The sequence below is a fragment of the Tachyglossus aculeatus genome, chromosome 3, assembly GCF_015852505.1.
Source record: "Tachyglossus aculeatus isolate mTacAcu1 chromosome 3, mTacAcu1.pri, whole genome shotgun sequence".
In the NCBI taxonomy this organism is placed as follows: domain Eukaryota; kingdom Metazoa; phylum Chordata; class Mammalia; order Monotremata; family Tachyglossidae; genus Tachyglossus; species Tachyglossus aculeatus.
Genome location: NC_052068.1, coordinates 30,183,095 through 30,210,075, shown reverse-complemented (window position 1 = coordinate 30,210,075; position 26,981 = coordinate 30,183,095). Strand labels below are relative to the sequence as shown.

The following is a 26,981-nucleotide window of genomic DNA, read 5'->3' as shown; positions in this document are numbered from 1 at the left end:
TGGTTTCTCTGCACATTGATTCTGAAATCATTCTAGACAAGGAGCAGACTACAGCAGAGGATGCAGGCATCCATCTTGCCTTGTCTTGTCTTATGCTGTTGAGTTGTCTCCAACCCACAGTGATGCCATGGACACATCTGTCCCAGAACACCCCACCTCCATCTGCGATCGTTCTGGTGGTATATCCATACCTGGAGTTAGTGCATCCATTCTGTGTTGAGGTGCTTGAGAGTGACAGTCCCGAGGCATTCAAGGAGGCAAAATCACCTTATGGTATTTGGCCTCCTCAGTCCCTGGGTGCTGGGTGTAAAATCTACGGCTCTGACCAGATCTGTAGCTTTCCATTTTCATGACCTAGTTTCATATACAATCAATCAATCAATCGTATTTATTGAGCACTTACTGTGTGCAGAGCACTGTACTAAGCGCTTGGGAAGTATAAGTTGGCAACATATAGAGACAGTCCCTACCCAACAGTGGGCTCACAGTCTAGAAAGGGGAGATTTTTATATACCTACCCTGAAGCTGTGCCCTAGCCCCAAGGCAGCATAGACTACTGCAAAGACCATGGACCCGAGAGTCAGAGGACCTGGGTTTTAATTCCAGCTCCACTAATTGCCTGCCGTATGACTTTGGGTGAGTCACTTAAATTATTTGTGCCTTAGTTTTTTCAGCTGTAAAATGAAGATTCTTTCCCTCATTCAGTGGTATTTATTGAGGGTTTACTGTGTTTAGAGTACTATACTAAGCACTTGGGAGAGTACACTACAACAATAAACAGAAACATTCCCTGACCCTTCCTTCTCTACCATTTCTTTTTCCTCTTTCCATGGCAACAGTTTGGACTAAGAGTAGAGGCACTTTGAAAGGGTCAGATTGCCCTTTTAATTTGAGTGGGGAGCGCTAGAGCATTTTCTGTGCATATAAGACTCTCTTTGGGTTGTCTTTTTTTACTGAATATTATTGCTGAAAATTTTATACCTTTTCTCCCTTTTACCCTGTGAGCCCCATATGAGACAGGGATCGTGGCCAACCTGATTATCTTACATGTATCCCAGTGATTAGTACGGGGCCTAGGCACAGCATAAGCTCCTAAAAATACCCACAGTTATTATTATGAACAGTAATAGTAAGTGCTTTCACTAGATTTGTGCCCATTTTAATGTTTTAATGGTCTTACCTACCTAATTTTGGCTGTACTGTCCTTACTGGAATTAGCAATAGACTGAGAATCAGGTTCCTCTAAATTCTAATCCCTACTTAGCTACTTCAAAGATGAGTCTCCACCAGGTCAATAATTTCCTATTTGGCTCCAGAAGTTTTTGGTTTGACTCTTTTGCCTATATTGCCAGAAGAGACATTTCATTAATCTAAATAAATTTATTCCTTCCTGTGTATTCATTCATTCAGTCATCTTTATTGAGCACTTACTATGTGCAGAGAACTATACTAAGTGCTTGGGAGAATACAATACAACAATAAACATCAAAGTGTGTAGTAGTGTAGTATAGCATAAGGAGAAAAAATATTCCACAGTTTACCTGAAGTGATGCATAGTGGGGAAAAAAACCCAACAGATTCCTAGCAAATGCACTAGCTTTGTTCCCTTGTATGTAAAATGGAAAAATAAAAAACCTACCTTGGGAGTGGTGGTTAAAAGGAATTCATGGAGATTATCACTGAGCCTTTGAAATATATGTCTTGAACCCAGTATTAAAGAGGGAGTTAACTTCTCAATCTGGGGAAAGGAATAAATATTTTAAGACCACTAAAAGCAGCATGGCTCAGTGGAAAGAGCATGGGCTTTGGAGTCAGAGGTCATGGGTTCGAATCCCAACTCCACCACATGTCTGCTGTGTGATCTTGGGCAGGTCACTTAACTTCTCTGAGCCTCAATTACCTCATCTGTAAAATGGGGATTAAAAAACTGTGAGCCCACCATGGGACAATCTGATCACCTTGTATCCCCCTCAGTGCTTAGAACAGTGCTCTGCACATAGTAAGCACTTAACAAATGCCATCATTATTATCCAGTGCTTAGAACAGTGCCTTGCACATAGTAAGCGCTTAACAAATACCATCATTATTATTATTATTACTATTGAGGTTTTTAATTTGATTAATATTGAGGCCAAAATTTTGAGAAATTGTCTATCAGAGGAGACTAGCAAATGACCATTTCTTTGACACACATAATTTTAAGAAAAAAAATTGTACAATGATTTTTTAGATGTTTAATACTATTTGCTAGAAAGTGGCTACTTAACCCAGTAATTAGGTTTCATAAACATTGTATAAGCTTATTGAGATTTTTAAAAACCATTTCAGCTCCATAATTTATACCTCCATAAAGGGCACATGCTATCAGTGCTCCATGGGGCATCAATTAAGCATGGTGCTTATCCTGCTGCAGTTGAATATATGAAATGATTTTTCAAAGTGTCTGCATTATCATTCTAAACTCCTGGTCATTAAAATGCACTTGCATTAATAAGGGCCCTTGCAAATCACCTACATGTTGGAGTAACAGAGGTTTTTTTTAACGGAGAGTCAGGAAATGTCTGTTTAATAAAATTCCATGGAATACAGGGTTTCCTCAACAGCAAAGGCAGATTGAACTTTTTCATGTTCTTTGGTATTCTTGCAAAAGGTCAGCAGAGTTTGGGACTTTCAGACTTCCCTGCTGAACAGCCAATGACCCTGTAAATTTCACTCCTGGGTTTGAGAACTGTATTCCCCTTCCTTTCCTCTCAAAAGTTGCCCTGGAGAATGATGACTACAGCTGAGGCTATGATCCTGATTTCCTGCCCAGTTGACTGGTGTGGAATAACGAGTCAATTAATCAATTAACCAATCGATTTGTATTTATTGAGCGCTTACTGTGTGCAGAGCATTGTACTAAGAGCATGGGAGAGTACAACATAACAATATAACAGAGGCCTTCCCGGCTGACATTGAGCTTACACTCTAGACGGGGAAACAGACATAATATGAATAAATTACAGATATCTACGTAAGTGCTGAGGGCTGAGAGGGTGGGGTGAATTAAGGGAGAAAATTAGGGTGATGCAGAAGGGAGTGAGGAAAAAAGGAAATGAAGACATGGTAAAGGAAGGCCTCTTGGAGGAGATGTGCCTTCAATAAGACTTTGTCAGGTACAAAAAGGAAGGGCATTCCAGGCCAAAGGCAGTAAGTACGTGGGTGAGAGATCGATGGCAAGATAAATGAGATCAAGGTACAGTGAGTAAGTTGGCATTAGAGGAGTGAAGCCTTCATTCATTCATTCATTCAATCATATTTATTGAGCACTTACTGTGTGCAGAGCACTGTACTAAGCATTCAGGCTGAGTTGGAGTAGAAGGGTAGCAAGGTGACGTAGGAGGGAGCAAAGTGATAGAATGCTTTGAAGCTGATGGTAAGGAGTTTCTGATGTGGAGATGAGTAGGCAACCAATGGAGGTTCTTGAGGAGTGGGGAAATATGGGTGGAACGTTTTTGTAGAAAATGATGGAGGCAGATGAGTGCTGTATGGACTGGAATGGAGAGAGACAGGATGTCTGGAGGTCAAAAAGGAGTCTGAGACCGTAATCAAGGCTGTACTAATACATTAATCAATGAGTAATGGGAAAATGCTGTATAATTACTCCAAGACTGTATATCATCTTCATCCTGGGTGCAGTAGGCTATCTGGAGTACCAACAAGGGCCTTTTAAGCAAAAGACTGAAATGTAAACAAATAACACGTTTGGCTCCCCCAAATACCTCCCTCCTGTTATAGTTCCATTTTACTACAGAATGTAGGACTAATGAATCTGGCTCGTTTTAAATCCCCAGGCTGTATCTCCCCTTGGAATAGATGTTTAGTCATCTGGAAATTCTTTTAACATTTGGCACCTTATCATTTGTGAGAGAGCAGGTTAATGGGAGTGATACAGAAGATGTCACCCCCTTGGCAGAGCACTGTAGAGGGAGAATCTCCACAGACAATGTTTGCATTAGTAAATGGAAAAATGTTAACAGTGTTATATATAGCTTTAATCATTCAGAAGTACTTGACTGTAAGGTTTCTCTGTTCTTGTTGCAGACTGTGCTTTGTGAAGCTAAAACTCTTAATGATAGCCATAGAATACAAGTCGGCCAATCGCGAAAGCCGGTAAGTTGCTTAGACTCACACAGCTGACGTTGCACCTCAGGCCATTTAATCTGCTTCTTTTAAATTGTTTTTCTTTTTAAGATGGTTCAGTCCTTCCAAGGACACTCTCCAAAGTAGTGTAAACATGGATTTGCTGCATAGCTATCATTTTCAGGTCAGCAGATTATCTTAACATCTAAGCACATACCCATCCCTCCAGCTCCCTCTTACTGACCCATTCCCCAGACAGCAAAAACAAAACAAAAGAAAACAAAACAATACTACCACATTTGTAATCTGATTTGCCCAGCTTCCTGTTAAGAACAGCATGTGACAAAGCACCTCAGGACAAGGTGGACAGATGATTAGCTCAGGAATCTTTTGTGAGTAGGTAGGAATAAATCATCTTTTCATAACCAAATTACAGGCAATCCATTTTGTATCATATGGACTTCTCTCTGTGCAACTATAACCCAAGTGCAAATGATCAGTTTTTTTTTTCCCCCAAGGAGCCTTAAAGTCACATAAGTATTGCATTTAATTATTTCACTCTTAATTATATGGAAATCAAACTGACACAGGACTAGGCCTGGTTGGAGTCTATAGCACGGTGATATATGGTAGTGGTCAGGCAACACAGTGAGCTTGTCTGTCTGCATCATCATGATGCCATTTTAATGTCTTGAAGATATATTGTTGTTATGGAATTCTTCTTTAAAATATGAGGAAGATGAAATATAGTGTTCTGCTTTTTGGCCATTCAACACATTCCAACTGTTTTGGAAGCACTAACAAATATTCCCTCTGATAGCTCATTCTTTTTTTAACCAGAAAATATTCCAGTCATTTCCTCAACCAGAGGGTCTTTGTGTCATACCAGATTCTCCCCAAGTTCAAAGTACTTTTTTGGATCCATTAAGCACTTTTAGAATCTGTGTTTAAGGTTTGAGTCCAGTGAGACATTACTTAATAGGACTCTGGTGGCTTGAAAGAGGATAAAGGTGTCTGTTTTATAAGCGGAGGGGTAGTTTAGGACTGGGAAAATCTGGCTCATTAAAGCACAGTCCACTAAAGAATATTAGATGCAATATAGGATGAGAACTTTAAACAGCTAAATAATCCTTTCATATTTTTTGTTCCAAGAATTATTTTATCTGAACCCATTATTATTCTAAGAGGTTTTCTGACTTGGATTAAATTAAAAATAAAGTTATCAAGCATCGGCATCCTACATTTTGCTTATTTCAATGCTGGAAAGCAGAAATATATTACTATGACAATGCTTTGTACATTGGCAGGGCCGATTATATCCCAAAAACATACGAATATTTGCTAGCATTTTATCAAAAGATCTCTTCCAGTTAGGGAACATTGAAATTCTCTTGAGTAAACATGAATTTCAGCTGTCAAGAGCTTGAGTGTCTCTGTAAGACTGTATCATTATTGGCTGTTCTTTTCTCGACCCCGTTGAAAGAAGGGAAATGTGTGGTGATACAAGAGATGCTAGAGGTTATTTTCATGCCATTGATAGTTTTTCAAACCCAAATTGTTTCCTTCAGATGGCTCTAGGGTGGAACCAGTGTTTTGAGATGTTTTCAACTCACTCAAGGGGGCTTAAGCCCCATTGCTCAACAACAGAATTAATAGGGCCAAACTGTTCTCTTTTATATTACTTATGTTTAGGCAAGGTAATAAAGCAGCAGCAGTTGCTGAGACAGACTAGCCATGATTTATCTTGGCTCATAAAACTGTCTTTAACATTTGTTTCGAAATAAGACAATAGCAAGGGTAAATTGCAGCACCCTGCCATAGAACGGGATTCTCTCTCTCCCGTACGATGTTCTGTTTGCAGCCATTGATCATATAGAAGAGAAACAGGTAAAGAATTGGACCTGAAGTAAGAACCAAGGCAAGCTACATTGTGTAAAAAGATACTACATTCCCGTTAAACTAGGGCTTGCTATGAAAATATAGATTATTTTTTATCTAGAACTAGCCATTTGGTTAATCAATCAATCAATCATATTTATTGAGCGCTTACTGTCTGCAAAGCACTGTACTAAGTGCTTGGGAAGTGGTTAAGTGTAGAAATAGTTTAATTGATCTTTTACTAAGAAAGTTTGAAGATTCACCTTGTCTCAAATTCTAGGTCGATATCAGTGGTCCTAATATATTATCTCACTGCAGGGAACAAAGCATTACCAACAACAGCAAGAGCAAGAAAATAAGTTTATTCTCTTTGTCGAAATCAAATTTTATTTTCATTGCTCTTATGTGGTCACAGGAGTATTTCACATATTTTCCAAACCTAAAAGGATCATGTTTGGAAAATAAATAGGAATAGGTTTTAAGGTAAGTTTATTTATTAAGGATTTTTTTTTCTATGCTCTCCCAAACTTTAATTCTAAAGTGCCACTTGATTTAGTTGTAGAAATAATCTAGCTGTCATGGAAAAGATGTTTCTGGACAACATGGACAAATACACTTGAGATCAACACAGGGACTCATCAGTGCTCAATAATCATACAAAATGTGAAGATATGAACCAAATCTTTATCATTCTCCAGATGATTATTTTCATTTTCTTTAAAAATATCTTGGTCACATGGTCCATTTCTCATGCTCTCCCCTCTTATTCTCTTTCTATTTCTTAGTAATGAGATATTAAAATCCAAAATGTGCCTCTTTTACCTCATTTGCCCCTCCCTGTTACCCATTTTATTTCTTTGTTATTTCTCATTTCACCATTTTTGTCCTCATCCTCAAAAGAAAAATGAACATTTTGCATTAATCATGTTCTTTAAAGAAATTGAAATGGAGGATATTTTGAAACTTTATTCCTTCTGGTATGTCAATTTCTTATAAAAATGTTTGATTTGAAATGTTTTTCTTGTCGTTTGCAGAAGTCGAAAGCGGTATGCCCTCTTCGTTAACTTTCCTTTCAACCTCAACCCTCCTACCTTCACTCCTTCTAACTTCAGGACTAAACCATTGTCAAGAATTCAGGAAGATAACACCTATCTATCTGCATATATATGTGTACATATATATATATATATATATAAATAATTTTAGCAGTCTATAACTATATATATATGTATATTTATATATATGATCCCATTTAAAATATGTAGCAATTTCTACCTGCATTAATGTGTTTTATTTGTTAGTACCTATGGATCATGCACTAACTTCTTTGCAGAAAACTTAAATTAATGAATAGACCGCAATCTTTTTTTTTAACTGTCATGGAACCAGTGTCACAGTTGAATCACATTATGATTATGAAGTGTCTTCTCATAGCTCGTCTGTTATTGTAATGTATTAATGTGTTCTCAGTGTTCTCCAGATTTGTGATACCATTTTATGTCCATATCATATCTATACCTCTACATTCTTTCTCTTCCTATGTCTTTCTTGAAACTACCTTTTTAACAGGGCATATTACATTTCTCCTTACTTCTGCTTCTTGCAGGGGGCAATCTCTTGATTTGATCTGTTGATACATTTTGGAAGAGTTTAATTCCTGCTCTGGTCTCAGTGAAATTTCTGTACTGTAATACCAAAAGAACCATAGAGGATTTTGTGCACAGTCGTTTTATGGGATGAATATATTTTATCCAAACACATGCATGGTGATTTTCTCATCTTTTAATGTGTTTTGCATATTTCTTAATGGGCCTTGTGTTAAGCCTCATCTTTTGCCTGTATCCTGTTTAACTGCTGCTATGTACTGCACGAAGCATGACGTATCAAAACCTCTTTGATAGGATTGTTAAAAGGCAGATTAAGCTCAGCCAACGTAATTGACAGTTTTCTGTTACAATCATCCCATGTTAACACTTCAGTCAAGTTGTTTATTTTCATCTTTCCAAGCCTTTTGTCTTATCTTGTCCTGTTCTTTTGTGTGTGTGTGTGTGTGTGTGTGTGTGTTTTCCTCTTAGAATTTTACTCTTGTGTGTTTCTAAAAATTCTTGTGAAAAGAGGTGACTTCCTGTCAGGTTGGCATTATTGATATGATCCAACTGCAGAGAAGTTACTGCAACACTTTGCATCTTCAAGAATCTGCAGTGGTTGCACCTCTAGTTTTGGCTTTGACTTCTGAGTAATCTTTCCTTGTGGTGGAGGCATGTTGCTTATGTAAGCATGATCAATGTCAAAAGGTTTGGTGCAAAGTGATATGGCTTGCTCCCAGAGCAAATCATCACACTTTCTGCATAGGTTATGTACTTATTACTGTGTGAATCATTTACCATCTTACCAAGAATCTTTTAAAATCTTTCCTTTGAAAATGACTGACTAACATTTCTTTCTGCGAGGCCAGAAAAATCCTTAATTTCATCACCCAGAAAAATATTTTGGATTAAGATTTAAATGCCTGGGAGCAACCTTTGTTGTTCTGTCTATAAGTGGTTAACTTGGTTTGATTTTCCTGTAGCATGTAAAGTGGAATTGTGTCTTTTTGTATTCTTTTGAGATCTAGTAGGGTGCTTTATGTAGCGGTACGTAGAACTGCATATCAGAACGTAGCTTAACACCCAGAAGGAAGAAGTAGTACCCTAAGACGGAGGACATTATGGGGCTTGCAAGCTTGAAAACTGACTTCTCAGTTACTAGGCCCTGCAATAGACCTTTCCACTTTTCTGGGGTACCCTTAGGAGTGAAATTGGTTTGAAATCTCTGTAGAAATTGAAAACAGCATAGAAATATGTAGCAGGCCCACTCTTCATGGGTGCAGCAGAAAACCAGGGGTTTAGATGGTTGTCCTATTACTTTTAATTTGTGCCTACTATAGTTAATGATGCCCCATTAACTTGTTACATGCAAATTGTATATTACCAGATATTATTTTACTAGCAGAGGTATTAATGTCATAGTGTTATTGTCTTTAATGACTGGGGAATGGTACAGTACATCTGATACAAAGTGTAAACTCAAATGTACCCAAAACCATTTTCAAATGGGGCTGAAATTTGGCTCATCAATTTAAAAAGAGCTAACTTGGAGGTTATTTCTTTCAAATATCTGTGAAAACTCCCTCGTTCTTCTTGGCTGTCTTTCCCTGCCACTCAAAAACACAGGCTTAAGGAAGGTAGCCAAATATAATGTTTAGTTGTAGACCAAAGTAGGAAGTAGTAGTAGCACTTAAGAACCTATTGAGTGCTGTACTAAACCATTGTTCAATTGAAGAATAATATTTACTGAGCAGTGATTCTGGGTGGAACAATAATAATAATAATGATGATAGCAAAAATAATAATTGCGGCATTTGTTAGCACTTTGCCAAATCTGTTGTTCTCTCCCAAGTGCTTAGTACAGTGTTCTGTGCATAGTAAGTGTTCCATAAATGCCATGGATTGATTGATTGATTGATTGATTATCAAGTGCCAACCATTGTACTAAGGACTAGGGTAGATATAAGATAAACATGTCAGACTCAATCCGAGTCCCAAATGGGTCTCACAGACTGAGGGAGGCAGAGCAGATATTTCATCCACATTGAACAGATGAGGAAACTGAGTTAGGGAGAAGTTAAGTGACTTCTCCAAGGTCGCACAGCAGACAATCGATGGAACCAGGATTAGAACCCAGGTCTCCTGAATCTTGGGCCCATGTTCTTTTCAGTAGGCCATGCTGCTTCACACGAGAGAGCACTGCACTATACCCTTGGGAGACCTGATCCCTCAAGTAGTCAGGAAGACAGATCTTAAAATACATTACACAGAGGAGGAAGAAATATGTACATAAATGCTATGAGGTGAGAATCCAAGGGCTTAATTAATCAATCAGTCAATCAATAGTATTTGAGTACAGAACACTACTAAGCACTTAGGAAAGTATAATACAATAGAGTTGGTAGACATGATCCCAGCTCACAAGGAGCTTAAAGTATAGAATTGCCAAAGTGCCATATGGGGTGAAATTAGGGGTGGGAGCTAAGATCAGGATGGACCTCCTGGAGGAAATGTAACTTCAGAAGAGCTATGATGATGGGGAGACGAGTGGTCTCCTGGAAGTGAAGTGGGCAGAAGTACCAGATAGAAAAGAAAAGAGGCAGGAAAGAGGCACCAGAAGTGAAGCAGAAGCTAAGCACATGTTCTCTGCCCACAAAGAATGTGCAATCTAATGGGAGAGACAGATAGTAAATGTTTATAAATAGTGGGAAAAGAAAGAAGAGCAAGGTGCAGAGAGAAGTAGAAAGAATGTTCCATGATGATAGTAAGTAGTTGAAAACACTGGTGGAGTCTCCTTTCAAGAATGTAGAATGAGCCTTGGACATTAGAATTCTGGTCAAAGTGTATGCACAAAGGAATTTATCATAGTGGTAATGGCTTATGCAGAGCCATTCACATTCCCTTGTCCTCCAGTCTTACACCACTGAGTAGGGAGTGTGAAGTGTAGGTGAGCAGGAGTGCAGCACATTGTGAAGTGCACGCAAAGGTTGTTTAAACATGCAAGACCAATTTGTCACTCAAGTAGCCACTACTATCATCATCATCATCATCATCATCATCAATCGTATTTATTGAGCGCTTACTGTGTGCAGAGCACTGTACTAAATGCTTGGGAAGTACAAGTTGGCAATATATAGAGACAGTCCCTACCCAATAGTGGGCTCACAGTCTAAAAGGGGGATTAACTTGGTAGCCTCTGGGGTCTAGGCTGTCCACATTATCTGCTATTTTGAAGAATTTGTTGGAGGTTTGTTTGTTTTACAGAACACCACTGGGGCTTCTTTGGGCAGAAAGCTTCACTAGTAGTGCCATAACCCTAGCAGGCATTCCCCTACTACTGGAGCCAAGAGTGGAGCTTTAGTATCCTGATTCCCAGAGCCAATGGGTCAACAGCAGGGCTAAATCATTTATGGTACAATTAAATAGTCATATGTAAGTACCGAGGATGGGTATAAAGGATGGCTGATGGGTCAGTACAATTAGGGGTCATGGAAGTTTTCTCTGAGGTGGTGAGCTGTTAGGAAGACTCTGAAGATGGAGGCACAGACATATGGCATATTTCAAGGGGAAGAAATAGAGATCAAGGCTGGGGTAAGGTAGTGGAGAAGCAGTGCAGCTTAATGGATAGAACATGGGCATGGGAATCAGAAGGACCTGGGTCAGAATCCTAGTTCAGCCACTTATATGCTGTGTTAACTTGGGAAAGTCACTTAACTTCTATGTACCTTGGTTTCCTCATCTGTAAAATGGAGAATAAGACAGTGAGCCCCATTTGGGCAGGGGCTGTGTTCAACCAGATAAGCTTGTATCTACCACAGAGATTACGAAAGTGCTTGATACATAGTAAGTGCTTAACCAATACCATAAAAAAAGCAGAATCTGTCAGGTACCATTAGAAGGTGAGCTTGGGAAGAGAGAATAGCATGAACCGGAAGGTGGCAGACAAAGAGTGCATATATGTAAGATGGAAAAAAGCTGGTAGAGAGCCTTGAAGCTAATAATGAGGAGTCCTTTTAGATACAGAGGGAGAGGGCCAGTTTTAGAGCAGTGGAGAAACATGTGTTGGTCATGGCAACAAGGTGAACTATGAATTAAAGAGGGGAGGCTGGAGGCAGGAGATGAGTTTGGAGACTGATCCAGTGGTCTAATCATGACAGTATACTTCACTGGACTTTACTTTTTCACTGAGAAGTTATTCCTTTGGGATTAAAACTATAAATTGATCACATTTCAGAGGACTTCAATAAATCAATAGTCTTTACTGATTGCCTAGTGAGTGCAAAGCCCAGTGCTAAGCATGGAAAAATACTCCCCTCCTCATTGCCCTGACCCTCTTCATTTACTCTACCCTCCCTCCCTGCCCCACAGCACTTGGGTATATATGTTTATATTTATAATTATATTTCTTTTTTTAATGTTGTGTATATATATATCTATAATTCTATTTATTTATAATGATGCTACCGATGCCTGTTTACTTGTTTTGATGTCTGTCTCCCCACTTCTACTGTGAGCCTATTATGGGCAGGGATTGTCTCTATGTATTGCTGAATTGCACTTCCCAAGTGCATATTACAGTGCTCTGCACACAGTATGTGCTCAATAAATATGAATGAATGAATGAATGTACAGAAGCAAGAATCATGTTCCCTATCCTCAAAGATCTTACAATCTAATGGGGAAGACAGACAATTATATCTACTAAGATCATGGGAACGGGAATCAGAGCAAGGATCTTGTTCTTCACAGTAGAACAAAATTCCAGGATGAAGTTGTTAAATAATATGTAAATATTAAAAAAAATACAGATTTACATGAGTGCTATGGATAGAAAGAAAATAAATAAAGGGTGACTATTGGATTGTTACTACTCTGGGGGTTGGGAATTAATTAGGGTAGACCTCCTTGAGGAGGATGAATTTTAGAAAAGCTTGAAAGAGATGACAAGTTCAGATATAGCAGATTTGGCTGATGGGAGGGAGTTCTTGAACAGGGGAAATTCGTGTGAAGGAGGGATTAGAAGATCCCTTCATCCCCTGACCTTTGTTAAAGAAAGGAGGTCCAGTACAAAACTGTTAACACATCCCTGGGGTTCATTTTACTTTGTATTTCTTCTTTGAAAAGAAATGAGAACACATTTATATTAAGAAGAGTAAAATATTGGTGGGAGGATCTTTCTGTGATGTGAGAAGCTGGACATCTAGGTGCTACAATGCAGCAGGAAAGAGAGAAGAGGAAGGGAATGGGCATAGGCAAAAATGATCTGGGCAGGTGGTGGGGTGTGAGAAACGCAGCTATACCAATTTGCTCACCCCAAACATCGTCTTAGTCACACTGTAGTACTCTGTGATTGAAACGAATAAAACTGTCACTGAAAAAGAAACACCCAAATAATCACCAAAAGTTGGAGATGATTAACACTGCCAGAAGGATATCTTTTAGAATTTCGCCATGGGAATTTCTGGCCTGCACATAAGGTGTTCCTTGAGACCCAGTAGGATTTTGCTTAATCTGCATACATCAAAGAGGCATTTGAAAGAGAACAAGAATGTCCCATTAGAACTAACACTTTTATTAGTCTCATAAACAAACCCTACCTACAATAAAAATATTTAGCTTTCCACCAGCTGTCATTCATTTTTCATAGAGGAATTGAGAGAAGTAGAGGGAATGATTTACTTGTAAAAAATTTCTGATGCCGTTTTGTCTTCCAGAATGACACTGGTGTCTCCATTACTGGGATATTAAATAATGAAGTGTATTATGTGGGAAAAGAAATACTCCGCATTATTTGAGAAGCTTGTTTTGCATCTACATGTCACCACAGAGTTGATGAGTGTCAGGATTCTTTTTTGATATTCATTCTTAAGATCATCATAGACTATTTAATGTGTCATTCAATAGCTTTTTTAACTCTCGTAAAGAGAGTGCTGATCTAAGTGTACCCAGTACTATCTTTAAGCATGCACCTAAATTAGCTGACTTCTCTGGGGATGATTTGCACCAGTTTTGTGGAGTATGTGATACATATTATTCCAGTGTGCTCAGTTTAGAATCCTAAATCATGGTGCCTTTGTGAAAAATGCCCGTGATTTGGATTTATTTACTAGTACGGAAACATAATTTATGTGCTGCTTGGCCAGTTGTACTTATGTTGAGAGTTTCTTTTGAAAGTCTGTTTTGGTGGGGGCCTATCATGTCATCAGTGAAGACCCGACCATTTCTGAACTATGACTAGTCATATGAACTGTTTGGTAGGAGCCAGGAGAGTCAAATCATCATAGGAGCTATGCTATTAATTAGTAATGAGTGACAAGCAGGTTAACTTTCCTTCATGTATCTCGTTCTTGGAATATTGTGAATTCATGGAACCAGAAACCATTCCCTCTATCAGAATAGCTTTGCTAGAGATCTTCCTAAAGAACAGGATTCCACTAAGGTCAATTCTGTATTATTGCACTTGACTACATCCTCTTATTTTACCAGGTTATTTCCATAACTTCCCTTAGGCCAATTCAAAATATTATCTCAAATGCTCAGATTTTGCAAATCAAGGTAATGCATCCAGTTTATGTATTGCTATGTTCAACATCTTTCCAAATAAGCCCCCGTGGGTCATTTTTATTTAGCCCATTTTACACTTTACCTCAATCTACTCTTTGATTTGCAAAGGATGAAATTTAATCCCCCAAAGTCAGACAATCAACAGGTTCCTTTGATTTTTTTCCTATGTACCAGTTCAGTCCACTTTTAAATGTACCAATTGATACTTAGAGCCTTGCTTCCCTTTTGAACAGTAAGGTTAAGACCAATGCATTGTGCTAGTTAGGATTTTAGAAAATTTGATTTATTGAAATCAACATTTCTTAGAACATATTTTACTATCTCTGTCACCTTCAGATTGATGTCCACCTTTAAAATTAGCTGGTATGCCTTATTTAGAATGGTGAATCTTGTTTTTTGCCTACATGGGTTGTGTATTGATTCTTATGTCCTAGGTGTTATGTAGATCTTCTGTTTTTCTCTGCAATGGTTGTCTTGTACCATTCCCCTCAGTAATATATTCTGTGTGCATATATATGTTTATGCTTATAGGGGTCCCATTGTCATTCAAGTGAAAATCATATTTTATCAATCAATCTACAATTTTTATTGAGCATTTATTGTTGTGCAGAACACTGTACTGAGCTCTTGGGAGAGTACAATGCAACAAAATTGGTAGATATTTTCCCTGCCCACAGTGAGCTTACAATCTATTTTTTGACCACAGCTACTCTTCACTGACTTGCAGCAGTAATTTCTAGGGGCAGAGGGTTTGAAACACTGACCCTATAAGACATGTAACCAATTCACATACCTAAATGGGCAGAGTAAGCTGCCCGACAAAATCACCACGGCACCGGCATCTCAGGTTCCTCATTTTCCTGAAAAAGCCCACTGTTATCAATTTGGTACACAAAGAATCAAAGCAAGATTTGAATAAAAACATTCATATTGGAACTTCTGCTGGTGAACCTATTAGGGCCGCAGTCTCGGGCACAAATTTGCAAGTTTGGGTTTGGATATCCTTATAGCCCTGCCTGCCTCGTGCCCCCTACGTTGATGAAAAATATGATGTAGCCTAAAACTCTCTATGAGATTTGTTCTCACAGATGTACCTTCTTTGCTTATTTGTGTTTCATTGAGCAGCATATTAATCAACCCTGGAAACCATCTGAAGATTCAAGAAGGTACTTTAGGATTCTTCATTGCAAGTGATGCCAAAGAAGTTAAAAGGTACAGTCTGTACTTTTCTCTCATTCCGCTTCCTTGGTCTTGAAGTTCCTTACCAAATTATGTAATACTTTTGTGTTTCCCATTGTTCCCACCCCACTGAATTTCACATAATTTGGGAAAATGTACCTGGTTGGACAGGCTAGTAGAAAGATATTTTAATTTTTCGAATTTCAGTGCTGAATTAACCTGAATCAATCCTCCCCATGAATCACACATTCCGAATAAAATTGACAATCTTCTACTTTGTATCTGCGTGTCCTGATAGAGCTAATTCAGACACTGATCTACCAATAATTAAAGGCAATAGTGGTTTTTTTGATGGCTACACAACCACTTCAACAGACCAAAACTTTGATGGCTCCCGGGGTACCATAACTACAAAGTGACATCCTAACAGCCATGCACTGGGAGAGCCTGAATTACCAAATGTCAGGGAGTAAGAGTAATTGTGTACTGAAGAGGTCACTCTGTTAAGGAATGGCTATTGACGTTTAAGTGACCAGTCAAAAATTTGATGTAGCAGCTCGGATACACTTTTTATTGTGACATCTAACTCTTTCATTCATTCCCCAGTGCTTATTACAGTGCTATGAACCCAGTAAGCATTTTAAAATACTGTTAATTGGATTGAGAAATGTCTCATTTAATTGCTTTATGATGCTCACAAATACATTCAACTAGAGCACCAGGCTGGGCTAGAGAGTAAACTGCCACCAATAGGGGACTTAGAAACAGATAAAGCTCGCTGAAAACTACAGAGGACACTTCAGAAATTATAACCAAAATTAACAGTGTGTGTTTGTTTTGCTCTGTCAAGGAAATGTACATTGCTCTGATACGGTGTGTGTTGTTAGTCTACCGCCTCATCTGCAACAAGAAAAAGTGAATACCTGAGAACATAAAGAAAAGCAAATCAAAAGCCCATGCCCAGTATTTCAGAATTAAGGAACTCAAAAACCCTCAACTTGTAGGAATGGATACATGTCCAGCCCCAAGAACCAAAGACTAAATATTCTCATTTAAAACAGACTTCCAGATATTTTGGCAAAATTGATCAATCTACCTTCAATGCTGGCATATTGGATTGGACTGTTATCTTCTTCTCTAGAAGGAGATCCATTCTAAATGGGGTGCAAAAATGGAGATACGGGAGCTGCCAACTGGGACTTACATACTGCGGTGGTTACTTCTGTCTCCTCCTTATCTTCCCATCCTTCCTGAATTTTTAGGCAATGTAGATTATGAAGAGATTTTCTTCTGTCTCTCTTCTTAAGAAAAAAAAAATGCTTGGCAAATTGCTCCAGTTCAAAGAAATGAGGTATCAATCAATGGTATTTATTGAGTGCCAGCTGTGTACAGAGCACCTTGGAGAGTAATAAAAATAATAGTAAATATTTGTTAAGCACTTACTATGTACCAAGCACTGTTCTAAACACTGGAGGAGATACAAGGTAATCAGATTGTCCCACATGGGGCTCCCAGTCTTAATCCCCATTTTACTGATGAGGTAACTGAGGCACTGAGAAGTAAGTGACTTGCCCAAAGTCACACAGCTGATAAGTGGCAGAGCTGGGATTAGAACCCATGACCTCTGACTCCCAAGCCCATGCTCTTTCCACTAAACCATGCTGCTTCACATGTCAGCTGCCCATAAGGACCTTACATGCCTGCCACAACACTGAGTGATTATCCACTTTAGGTAAATAACAAGTTAATTGAGATTAGAAGACAGTCAAAATGTATCAAGGAAAGAAATAATTTTGCATGATCCAAAAGTAGGCATATAATTGATTCACAGCTGAAATTATTACCGTAAAAGTTTCTGTAGGATCCTAGATGCTGGGAAGCTATCAGGTCCAGTGCTTAGTACAGTACCTGGTACATAGTAAGTGATTAACAAATACCATAATTGTTAAAATAGAATGACCGCTGTTTGGAAGGATCTTTTTGAGGATGCTGATGCAGTAATTGAGTAAGGATATAACATGTACATCTCTCAGAATGCACAACTATCATCCTTGCACAGTCTGATGTGTTCTTTTCTTCTATCAATTATTAGGTTTTAAATGCCTGATGTATTTTACTATATTAAACTATCAAACCCCATTAGGGAGTGCTGTAATGGAGCTCATAACCCACATATCAGATGCACATAGCAAGCATCAGGATGAGCTTATGTGTTTGTCCTTGGCAGTACCTTGAAAAGTTTGTCGAATTTAATAACGTAGCACTCTTGGGAACTGACCCTTCCTTCTCAACCATTTCTTTCTTCTTTTTCCATGGCCACAGTTTGGACTAAGGGTAGAGGTACTTTGAAAGGATCAGTTTGCCATTTTAATTTGAGTGGGGAGCACTAGAGCATTTTATGTGCATATAGACTCTCTTTGGGGTATCTTTTTTTAATGAATATTATTGTCCAAGACTAAAAAGAAAGTAGTACTGAGGGAGCAATGTCTTCTGTCTTGCAGTTTAATCCCTCATTCCCTTTAAATATTTATCCTGGCTTGGAGGATTCTGGAGAACTGAGTGACTGCCTTTCTTGCCAATGGCAGAGCCCTCATGTGCTCTGATGAGGTGCACTGGATGTTACTCTCAGTGATGAAAGACAAATGAGACAATCTACTGTGTCATATTTTCAGGCATTCTCCAAATTACTGTTATGGAAGTTTCTTCAAAGAAGTGCTAAATTGGATAGAAGAGCCTTGTGTTTGAAATGAATGGTTTTGCAGCAAACAATTTTATCTTCAAATGTCAAAACCTTTCCTAAAATGAGAGGAAATTAGTGTTGGCATGTTTCATTAATTTGGCACTGTAGCAGGAGGGAAATGTGGGACTAATTTCATTTGTGTGGATTAAGAAATGTGTTGGTTTTTCTGTTCTGTCTCTCCAGGGCATTTTTTTACTGCAAGGCCTGTCATGATGACATCACAGATCCAAAAAGGATCAAAAAATGTGGCTGCAAACGGCGTAAGTAATATTTCTTCTTCTCCTCTCCACTTTGTGTCCCTGTGAGGGATTCTCAAACCTAAAGTTTCTTTCATATATACATCTATATACTGTTGAATACAACAGTGGCTCAAAGAGATTGTAAGTAAATTTCTAACTATGTGACTGATCAATTTTCCACCTACCAAAACAGACCATGTGGTTCGCCTCTAGAATGGAAATATCAAGAAAATTTTAACTGTTCTTTAATTTTAAAAAATAATGGTTAAGGCACTTCTTAAGCAGATGAAAGTTATGAGTTAAGATACAATCCCTGTCCAACACAGGGCTCCCAAGGTAGCTTATCCCCATTTTGCGGATGAGGAAATGGAAGCCCAGAGAAGGGTAAATGACTTGCCTGAGATGATATGAAAAGCTGGTGGTGAAGCTAACATTCAAACCTAGGTCTCATGACTTCTAAACTTGTGCTATTTCCAGTCTTGCCTTAAGCCGTTGAGTTGTCTCCGACCAATAGCGACACCATGGACACATCTCTCTCAGAACACCCCACCTCCACCTGCAATTGTTCTAGTAGTGTATCCATAGAATTTTCTTTGTAAAGATACGGAAGTGGTTTAACATGGCCTCCTTCCGCCCAGTAAATTTCAGTCTCTGTCCTCGAGTCTTTCCCATGCCGCTGCTGCACAGCATAGGGGTGTTTTGACTTGTAGCAGATTGCCTTCCACTCTCTAGCCAATGCCCAAGCTAGGAATGGAATGGGTATAATAATAATAATGGTATTTAAGTGCTTACTATGTGCCAAGCACTGTTCTAAACACTGGAGGAGATACAAGGTGATCAGGTTATCCCATGTGGGGCTCACAGTCTTCATCCCCATTTTACAGATGAGGTCACTGAGGCTCAGAAAAGTTAAGTGACTTACCCAAGGTCACACAGCAGACATGTGGCAGAGCCGGTATTAGAACCCACGACCTCTGACTCCCAAGCCCAGGCTCTTGCCACTGAGCCACGCTGCCTCTGCTTGACTCTCCCTCCCATAGTTGAGACTGGTAGAGTACTAGAAACTCTCCAGGTGTGACCCTGAGAGGGGGCTATTTCCAGTAGGCCATTAATAATTATGGTGACAAGCTCTATACTAAGTGCTGGGGTAGATACATGTTAATCATATTGAACACAGCCCCTGACATTCATGAGGCTTGCAGTCTAACTAGGAGAGACTAAGATTTAATCCCCATTTTAAATGAGGTAACCGAGGGGGAGAGAAGTTAAGTGACTTAAGATCACTCAGCAGACATGTGGCAAAGTCAGAATTAGAATCTAGGTCCTCTAACTCCCAGATCTGTGCTGTTTCCCGTAGGCCACACTGCTTATAGTTAGGGACTTGAAAAGATTGAGACTCAATTGAGGACTTTCAGTTGCTTCCTGGAGAACTGATACATCCTCTAGGTCCTCTCCTAGCCAGAGACCTGATGCTAACTGCAGCAAAGAACACTTAAGGAAAACTATTTTCCCTTTGGTGGTAGGTACATTGAATACAAAATTAGCTGTGAATAAATGTATGGCCTTCATTAATATGTACACGCTTATGCTTGATAAATGGACTCAGACAATTTGTGAAAGAGAACGAGCCCAGTCCTGTCATCAAGGTCAGTACACCTTCAGTGAGTGAGTGTTGGTAAAGCAAGTTAAACCGCTAATGGCATGTTTTAAGTAGACAGGTAGGGCTTTCTTTCTAAAGCCCCCTCAGCTCAGTATCACAAGACAGGAGAATCTACATCCATCTCAAAATCTGTGAATATGAAGGTCTATTTTTGCATCTTATGTATAGGGTGATCAGTTTTATAATTGATCAGCCCATAGTCTGTGAATCCAGAGTTTGCAAAAACTCAGTGGACAAAGTACGCATGGCCAGCTCTGTAAGATTAGTTGGGCATTTTGCTCTGCCTTCATTGTTCTTATTCATGATACAGATATCCAGCGTGGACATTTTGAAGGTCCCAAAAGAAGTATTTGAACCTGAGGCCCTACAGTCCATCTCATGTTTCAGTCACTTAAGAGAACCTAAAGTCTCTGAGGGCTGGGAGGAAGGGAGAGGAGTTCCTCTTCTTGACTGGCAGAAAGAAAGGAGGAGCTCCTCGAGTGTCAAAGCCACAAAGTTGTCAAAAGTGTAGGTAACATACTGCACTAATGCCAGGGTGAACATCCATCTATACAGGCAGAAATTGTCATTTTTATGTCTATATGGCTACCCAGGGGAAATTAAAGGATACGGGGCTGATATTGGAGGAAGAGGCTCAAAATGGAACCTCTGAGCCTCAATAATCCTACATGTCATGTAGAAGAAACCAAATAATAATAATGGTGGTATTTGTTAAGCATTTACTATGTGCAAAGCACTGTTCTAAGTGCTGGGGAGGTTACAAGGTGATCAGGTTGTCCCATGGGGGGCTCACAGTTTTAATCCCCATTTTACAGATGAGGTAACTGAGGCACAGAGAAGTTAAGTGACTTGCCCAAAGTCACATAGCTGACTTCTAATAAAGAAAATGACAAAAAAAAAAAAATCTGAATCTGCTGTTTTGGAATTTTTTCCCCATTAGATTCAGGCCATACTGTAAATGGCAGCCATCTTCAACTCTCCACTTGTGAAAGATGCTCATCATTGTGATAATTGCATTCTCTTAATTTTCTTTAAAGTTAGTTCAGCTAGTGAAGCATATGATTCTCAGTCATGTGCAGCATAAATTGCTACTAAGGTGCAGTCTCTCCAAGGCTAAAGGAAACATGACAAGTCTTTTTTTCCCCTGCCACAATGTGGGTCTCGGCTGTCAAGCTAATATTGGATAGCAAAGTGAATTGTCCAAATATTTTTTTTTCTAATTAAAAAGCCACAGCAGCAAGCATTACAGAGGGAAAAATGCAGATGAGAAAGCATAAAAGGAATTACTGAAAATAAAACATCCTCCATAGGCAAGTGAATGGAAGGTTAAAAAAAATCATGTTTTCCTTGCAAAGAAATCTTAATTAAAAGTGCAATAATTACTTCCCTTTTCAGACCTAGTTGAAAAATTGGGATATTTAATCCTGAATTTGAGAGTTCACACCCTTTCCCATTCTGGCTGAAGTCACGCTGCCTATATTGTCATGGTCTAGGAATGAGCCTGCCCCACATAGCCATTTGTCCAAACTTGTTAGTCCAGGTATTAATAATTCACTGAAGAGTGGTTCATCTCCACAAGGGCAGGGATAATGAAAGTAACCATGCTTTCCTCCTCAAGTGTTCCTCCCTCCTTTCTTTCTCTAACCCTTCCTCTTCCAGCAGATAAGTCCTGATTTTTCATGTCACACTGTCTGGAGAAATTCTCTACTGTTGTATTTCTGTGTACTAGTAGCTGGCCATTTTGTGGTAATGTAGCTTACCCTTTCTGTTTCTTTTGACTTTAATGTAGCTCTTCAATGAGGGGGGAAAAAGCCAATGATGTGCTGAGATGAAAGCTCTCTGAGCCGATTGCTTTTCCCTTTTCTCCTTTCGTCTGTTTAACCAACCTGGTCTAATTGTTTATATTTTTTCCCAGCCTCTAAGCTTGCAGAAAGGGGAACCCTCAGGGACAGATCATGTATAAATTGATGTGTTTGAAGGAATTTTCTTTAACCTCTGACAATTGACATCTTTTTGATTTATTTTTTCTCTTGCTGCCTTGGAACACGGCCCCTACTATATTTTAACTGCACACTGGTAGTGATCTATTGTGAGTAAAACGGGTTCCCTGTAGCCCAGAATCTGGTCCAACCTGTCTTTCTCTAGAAAAGATTCTTTTTTATATCTGTATAGTTTCAGTTCTTTTTTTTAATATATATTTATGTTGCATGGAGCAATAACATCATACCCACACCTCTCTCATTCTTCAACACTGTCCACAGAAAAACATGTGGAAGGAAAGTGCAGCTATGCATCCTCTCCACTTTTCCTGCCCTGCCCTTTCACCTCTGCCCGCTTCTACCACTGTCTTAGTTTTCAAATTGAAAATAAGACCTAGACAATGGTGTTTCTTTAGCAACTTTGGACCTGTCCACTTTTTAGGGGCCACCAATTAGCCTGGAGTAATTACCACTGTACTTCAGTAGGCCTTATAGAGTGAAGTGCATTGTCAGATTTCTGTTTGAAAAGGTATTCTTGATCTCCACTGCAGTTAAGCTATAAAGCCTAACTAGATCTCTCTCTCTCTCTCTCTCTCTCTCTCTCTCTCTCTTTCTCTCTCTTTCTCTCTCCTCCGCCCCCCCCACCCCCCGCCCTCCCACTCCCTCTTCCACTCTTCCCAGGTAGGCTTTAAAACTCAGCAGCAGTGGTGATCAAGAATCTTTAGGTAGATTGATAGCTATCTCTCTTTTTCCAGCTGGGCTTTAAAATTCAGCAGGAGTGGAGATCAAGAATAGCTTTTCAAACATATCTATACCATCTATTAATGCAGGTATAGATGATATAGATATATACACATATACAAACAGAGAAAGATTAAGATATATGCTGCATTTGCATATATGCACTTTCGTAATAAAAGTGGTATATAAAAATCAAAGTATATTGTACTTTTATATACTTACACAAAGCTTATATATGTGTATGACAATAATTGTGTATGTTTTGTATAGCTATTTTATAGAGAATGTACTTCTTATAAGTGCCTCTCTATGTGAAAGACTTGGGCAATAGTTAACTATAACCTAGGAGTACAAAGGTTAAAATGTCCTTAAGAGTATAAAAGGAACTCTATAGTGGTAATTATTTCCAGTGCTTTATAGTTTCTCTTGCAGTGGAGTTAGTGACACACACATAGGAGCCAGTGAACTCACTGACCCTAATGACATGCTGTTCTCTCCTTAAGTATTATCCAAGACTAATCCAATCATTTATGTATGATACTGTGGGGGTTCACAGTGTCCATCTTGAAAGACTTTTTTGCTGAGACTACAAGAATACCATTGAAAAAATAATAATGTTCTATGGCCATAAGTAGTTCCCAGAAGGCTAGACTGAGTGAATCTACCCTCCATAGTGTCTTGTTGACCTAGAATAATAATAATAAATAGCAATAATAACAACAATAGTGTGACACACTTACTGTGTGCCAAGCACTGTCCTTACTAAGCACTGGGATACATATAAGATAATCTAGTCAGGCACAGACCCTGACCCACATGCTGCCCACAGTCTAAGTAGGATAGAGAACAAGTACTGAATCCCTATTTTATAGATGAGGAAACTGAAGCTCAGAAAAGGACTTGTCCAGGGTCACAGAGCCAGAAAAGGTCTACCTCAATTCTCGCTTTACAGACCCACATCTTTATGGAACAGCTGAAGCAATTCTGTTTCCCTGATGGGCTACTGTCCTTCAACAAGATGTGTAGGATTCTACTGGAAAAGCACTCTCAGAAGATGGAGTCTAGCTAAGTTTTTCATTGCATAAGTAGCTAAGATTTTCCAAGCATATTTAATTGATTCTGTTTTAATTTCTTCAGAGTAGTGTTGGTAAGTATGACCAGGCAACTTCGCAAGGGAAGGAGGAAGAATGATGTAGTAACTGAATACTGAATATACTTTTTTACCTGGACAAGAGTTTTTGCTTTCCATCAGATACTTCATCAAGTTCTTTGGAATCATAACATTCTGACACCAGTCACTGAACACTATCCCCACACAAAGTAGAACCCCCAAAGCATCAATATGAGAAACATCTTTAATCTTCCATATTTGCCTGCTTTGGTTCCACATTTATCTTTGGGAATGAAAGAAAACACACTGGTAACCAGCAACTAACTCAGTGGATCTATGAATCATATTTATTGAGCACTTACTGTGTGCAGAGCACCATATTAAGCACTGGAGAGAGTACAATATAACAGAATTGGTAGACATGTTCCCTGCCCACAAGGAATTTACAGTCTAGAACTTCATTTGGGATTCATTAATCCTGCTTTAGGTTTTTGGAAAAGCACTTTGAGGAGCTTTCTCCTTCCTTAAAAGTTAATGATAGACGACTAGATAAGGGAAGACATCATTCCTAGTTTTTAGACCCTGAATCAATTAATCCTCTCTCTCCTGGTAGCACATCAAGCCAAAGCTTAATCATGGAAATGTCCATGAATATTTTATTATCTTAACTTCTAATTTTAGCTACTATTCACTGTAAGATAACCACTTCCTTGGCTGTGGTGGTAAATAATCCTTAATGTATAAGATTCCGAGAAAACAGAAATTTCAAGGGAGAGTACAGTCTGAAAAAAGTGGAGACCTTTTCTATGTGTTGATTCTTTTTCGAGATGCTTGGTTTACTTTTCCAACTTCCAGTTGGCAAACTCCTCCTGAAATCTGAAAGATCAACTCTGCTCTTCTCACCACCCAGGAAATTAAGTTTCTGCAGTTGGAAACCGGTTGGAAATTGGCTGACAGTTTAGTTTCCCAATGCAGGGGGCAGATGCTTCTTACAAGAGATGCCATCCAGATTGTCAGAGAATTTATATAGATATGTTATAGGGAATGTACTTCTTATAAGTGCCTCTCTATGGGACAGATTAAGACAATAATTAACTATAACCTAGGAGTGTAAAAGTTCAGGATAAAATAAATAGCACTAGTGAAGAAATTCTAAATCTGGATGGGGGGGTGATTTTTACAAAATTTTCATTTTCTCAATGGAAAGTATATGAAATATATTCCCAAGAGATTGTGTAAATTTCAGTCAGAAGTGAAAACACCTATCCTCAGGTGGGATTTCCTTCATTTTGTTAATACTTTCATCAAAACTCGATACATGCTATTAGAAAATTGCAATGAATTTTACTGGCAAAGTCGTTTCATTCTGTGGAGGGAAAGTTTGAAAAGATCCCAAGTCAGAAAGTGACCAGCCCGTTTTACATGTTAGCATCTGCCACTGATTTTTTTTTTCCAACTACCGCATCTACTCCCTGTTGGCCAAAATTCAAGGGTACCTGATGAATTCGGACAGATAGCCTGGGAGCCAGCAACCCAACCTTCGTATTGGAACACTGAAAAAATGTGAAAAATTCTTGGCGGTCCTGGAATTATAAAGTAATAGGGATATAGGTTGGCTTGTTTGTCTAAAAGAAAACCAGTTGTCACCACTTTGTTTTCAAAGGAAGCTAAAACTTCGCTGTGGAAAAATCCTTTTGGTGTCTTAGGCTGGTTCCATCAACTTTGCCAAAAGAGCAAGGTCCGGCTTGTCTCGAGTGCCGGTTGTCGCTTCCTGCCATCACTTCCTCCTAAAGGCCCCTTCACTGTCATAAGGCTTCCACCATGGATCATGAGACGTTAGGGAATTGAAATGACTTCAATTCTGAGAACTGGGCCCTTTCACCATCGAATGATCCTTTCTTTCATCGAAGTTTCACTTCACTAGTGAGCGTACTGTGGCAACCCACTAGGTGTCCTCATAGATCTACGGCATATTTCGTTACCACTTGGCACAGGAAAAGTTCTTCCTTTTCTAAATAGAAGGATATAATAATAATAATAATAATAATGGCATTTATGAAGCGCTTACTATGTGCAGAGCACTGTTCTAAGCGCTGGGGAATTTACAAGGTGATCAGGTTGTCCCACGTGAGGCTCACAGTCTTCATCCCCATTTTACAGATGAGGGAACTGAGGCCCAGAGAAGTTAAGTGACTTGCCCAAAGTCACACAGTTGACAAGTGGTGGAGCCGGGATTTGAACCCATGACCTCTGACTCCAAAGCCCGTGCTTTCTCCACTGAGCCACGCTGCTTCTCTAGGATATAGGGATGGAGGAGGGACCCATGGGTAAATGGTTACAAAAAACAAAGCCATCAGCAGAGGAGCGAGAGGTACATGGTCCTGCCTGCAGTAGATCTGGAACTGCCGCTTCTAAAGTGAAATTTGAATAGTTCCACATGGCCCTTTGCATCTGAATAGGTACTTCTGAATTGTAAATGGCACCTCGGTATCAGAACTTGCCTCTCCCTTCAGCTGGATCACCAGTCTTAGAAGCTCTCCATTGAGAGAGCCATTTGCAAATCAGCTATAAACTTGGCTGGGATTTGAAAATGATAGACACTCACCAAGAAGGTGGTGAGCATCCAAACAAATTGAGACTTGAAGTAGCCTTCTCTAGTTAAGTGCCTTGCTGGCCTTAACATTTTAAGAATGTAGTTTTTCTCACATAGGAGCTGCATTCTGCTACCCCTGCTCTAAACATATTGGTATTTTTGCCATCACAAGGCAATTGAAATTCTCTGTTAAATAACATAAAGAGTAAAATGTGGTGCTTTTATTTTTTTCTTTCACCCCAAGTGATGACTGAACAACTGTTTGCTATGACAGACAGCTCTGTTCCGAGGATGATGTGTCAGAAATAGGTAAAATAATATCAGGCCATGAATAATCAAACTTGGGTTGATGATTTACAATCTTCCCAAAGATCATGAAGGGAGCCCCTATCTCCCTGCTGATGATCATTTTTTAGTGGCTTTTACGGTGGTTTTGACAATTAGAAATTATGTCTGTGCCTGAAACATCTTTAACCATTTGTGTCTTGTCCTTGATCCTCTCACGTATCATTCCTACTAATATCTCATGTTCTCATTTTTTTTAATTTCAATATTGTATTTGGTATGAATGTTAAATGACTGAGAAAGG

The 26,981-nt window shown here is 39.1% G+C and overlaps 1 protein-coding gene across 15 annotated transcripts in view; it reads left to right on the top strand.

Moving 5' to 3' along the window:
• The window catches only part of KCNMA1 (potassium calcium-activated channel subfamily M alpha 1), a 950,458-nt gene that overhangs the window by 763,742 nt on the left and 159,735 nt on the right, over positions 1-26,981 (top strand). For 6 of the 15 annotated variants that reach the window (XM_038743620.1, XM_038743617.1, XM_038743613.1 and 3 more), the window contains exons 16-19: positions 4,084-4,152; positions 7,035-7,046; positions 15,276-15,362; positions 18,253-18,329. In XM_038743620.1, coding sequence (XP_038599548.1) covers positions 4,084-4,152; positions 7,035-7,046; positions 15,276-15,362; positions 18,253-18,329 — 245 coding nt within the window. Of the gene's footprint in view, positions 1-4,083; positions 4,153-7,034; positions 7,047-15,275; positions 15,363-18,252; positions 18,330-22,048; positions 22,058-26,981 lie in introns of all 15 variants that reach the window. The other 9 variants (XM_038743623.1, XM_038743619.1, XM_038743612.1 and 6 more) reach the window with 3 other exon arrangements.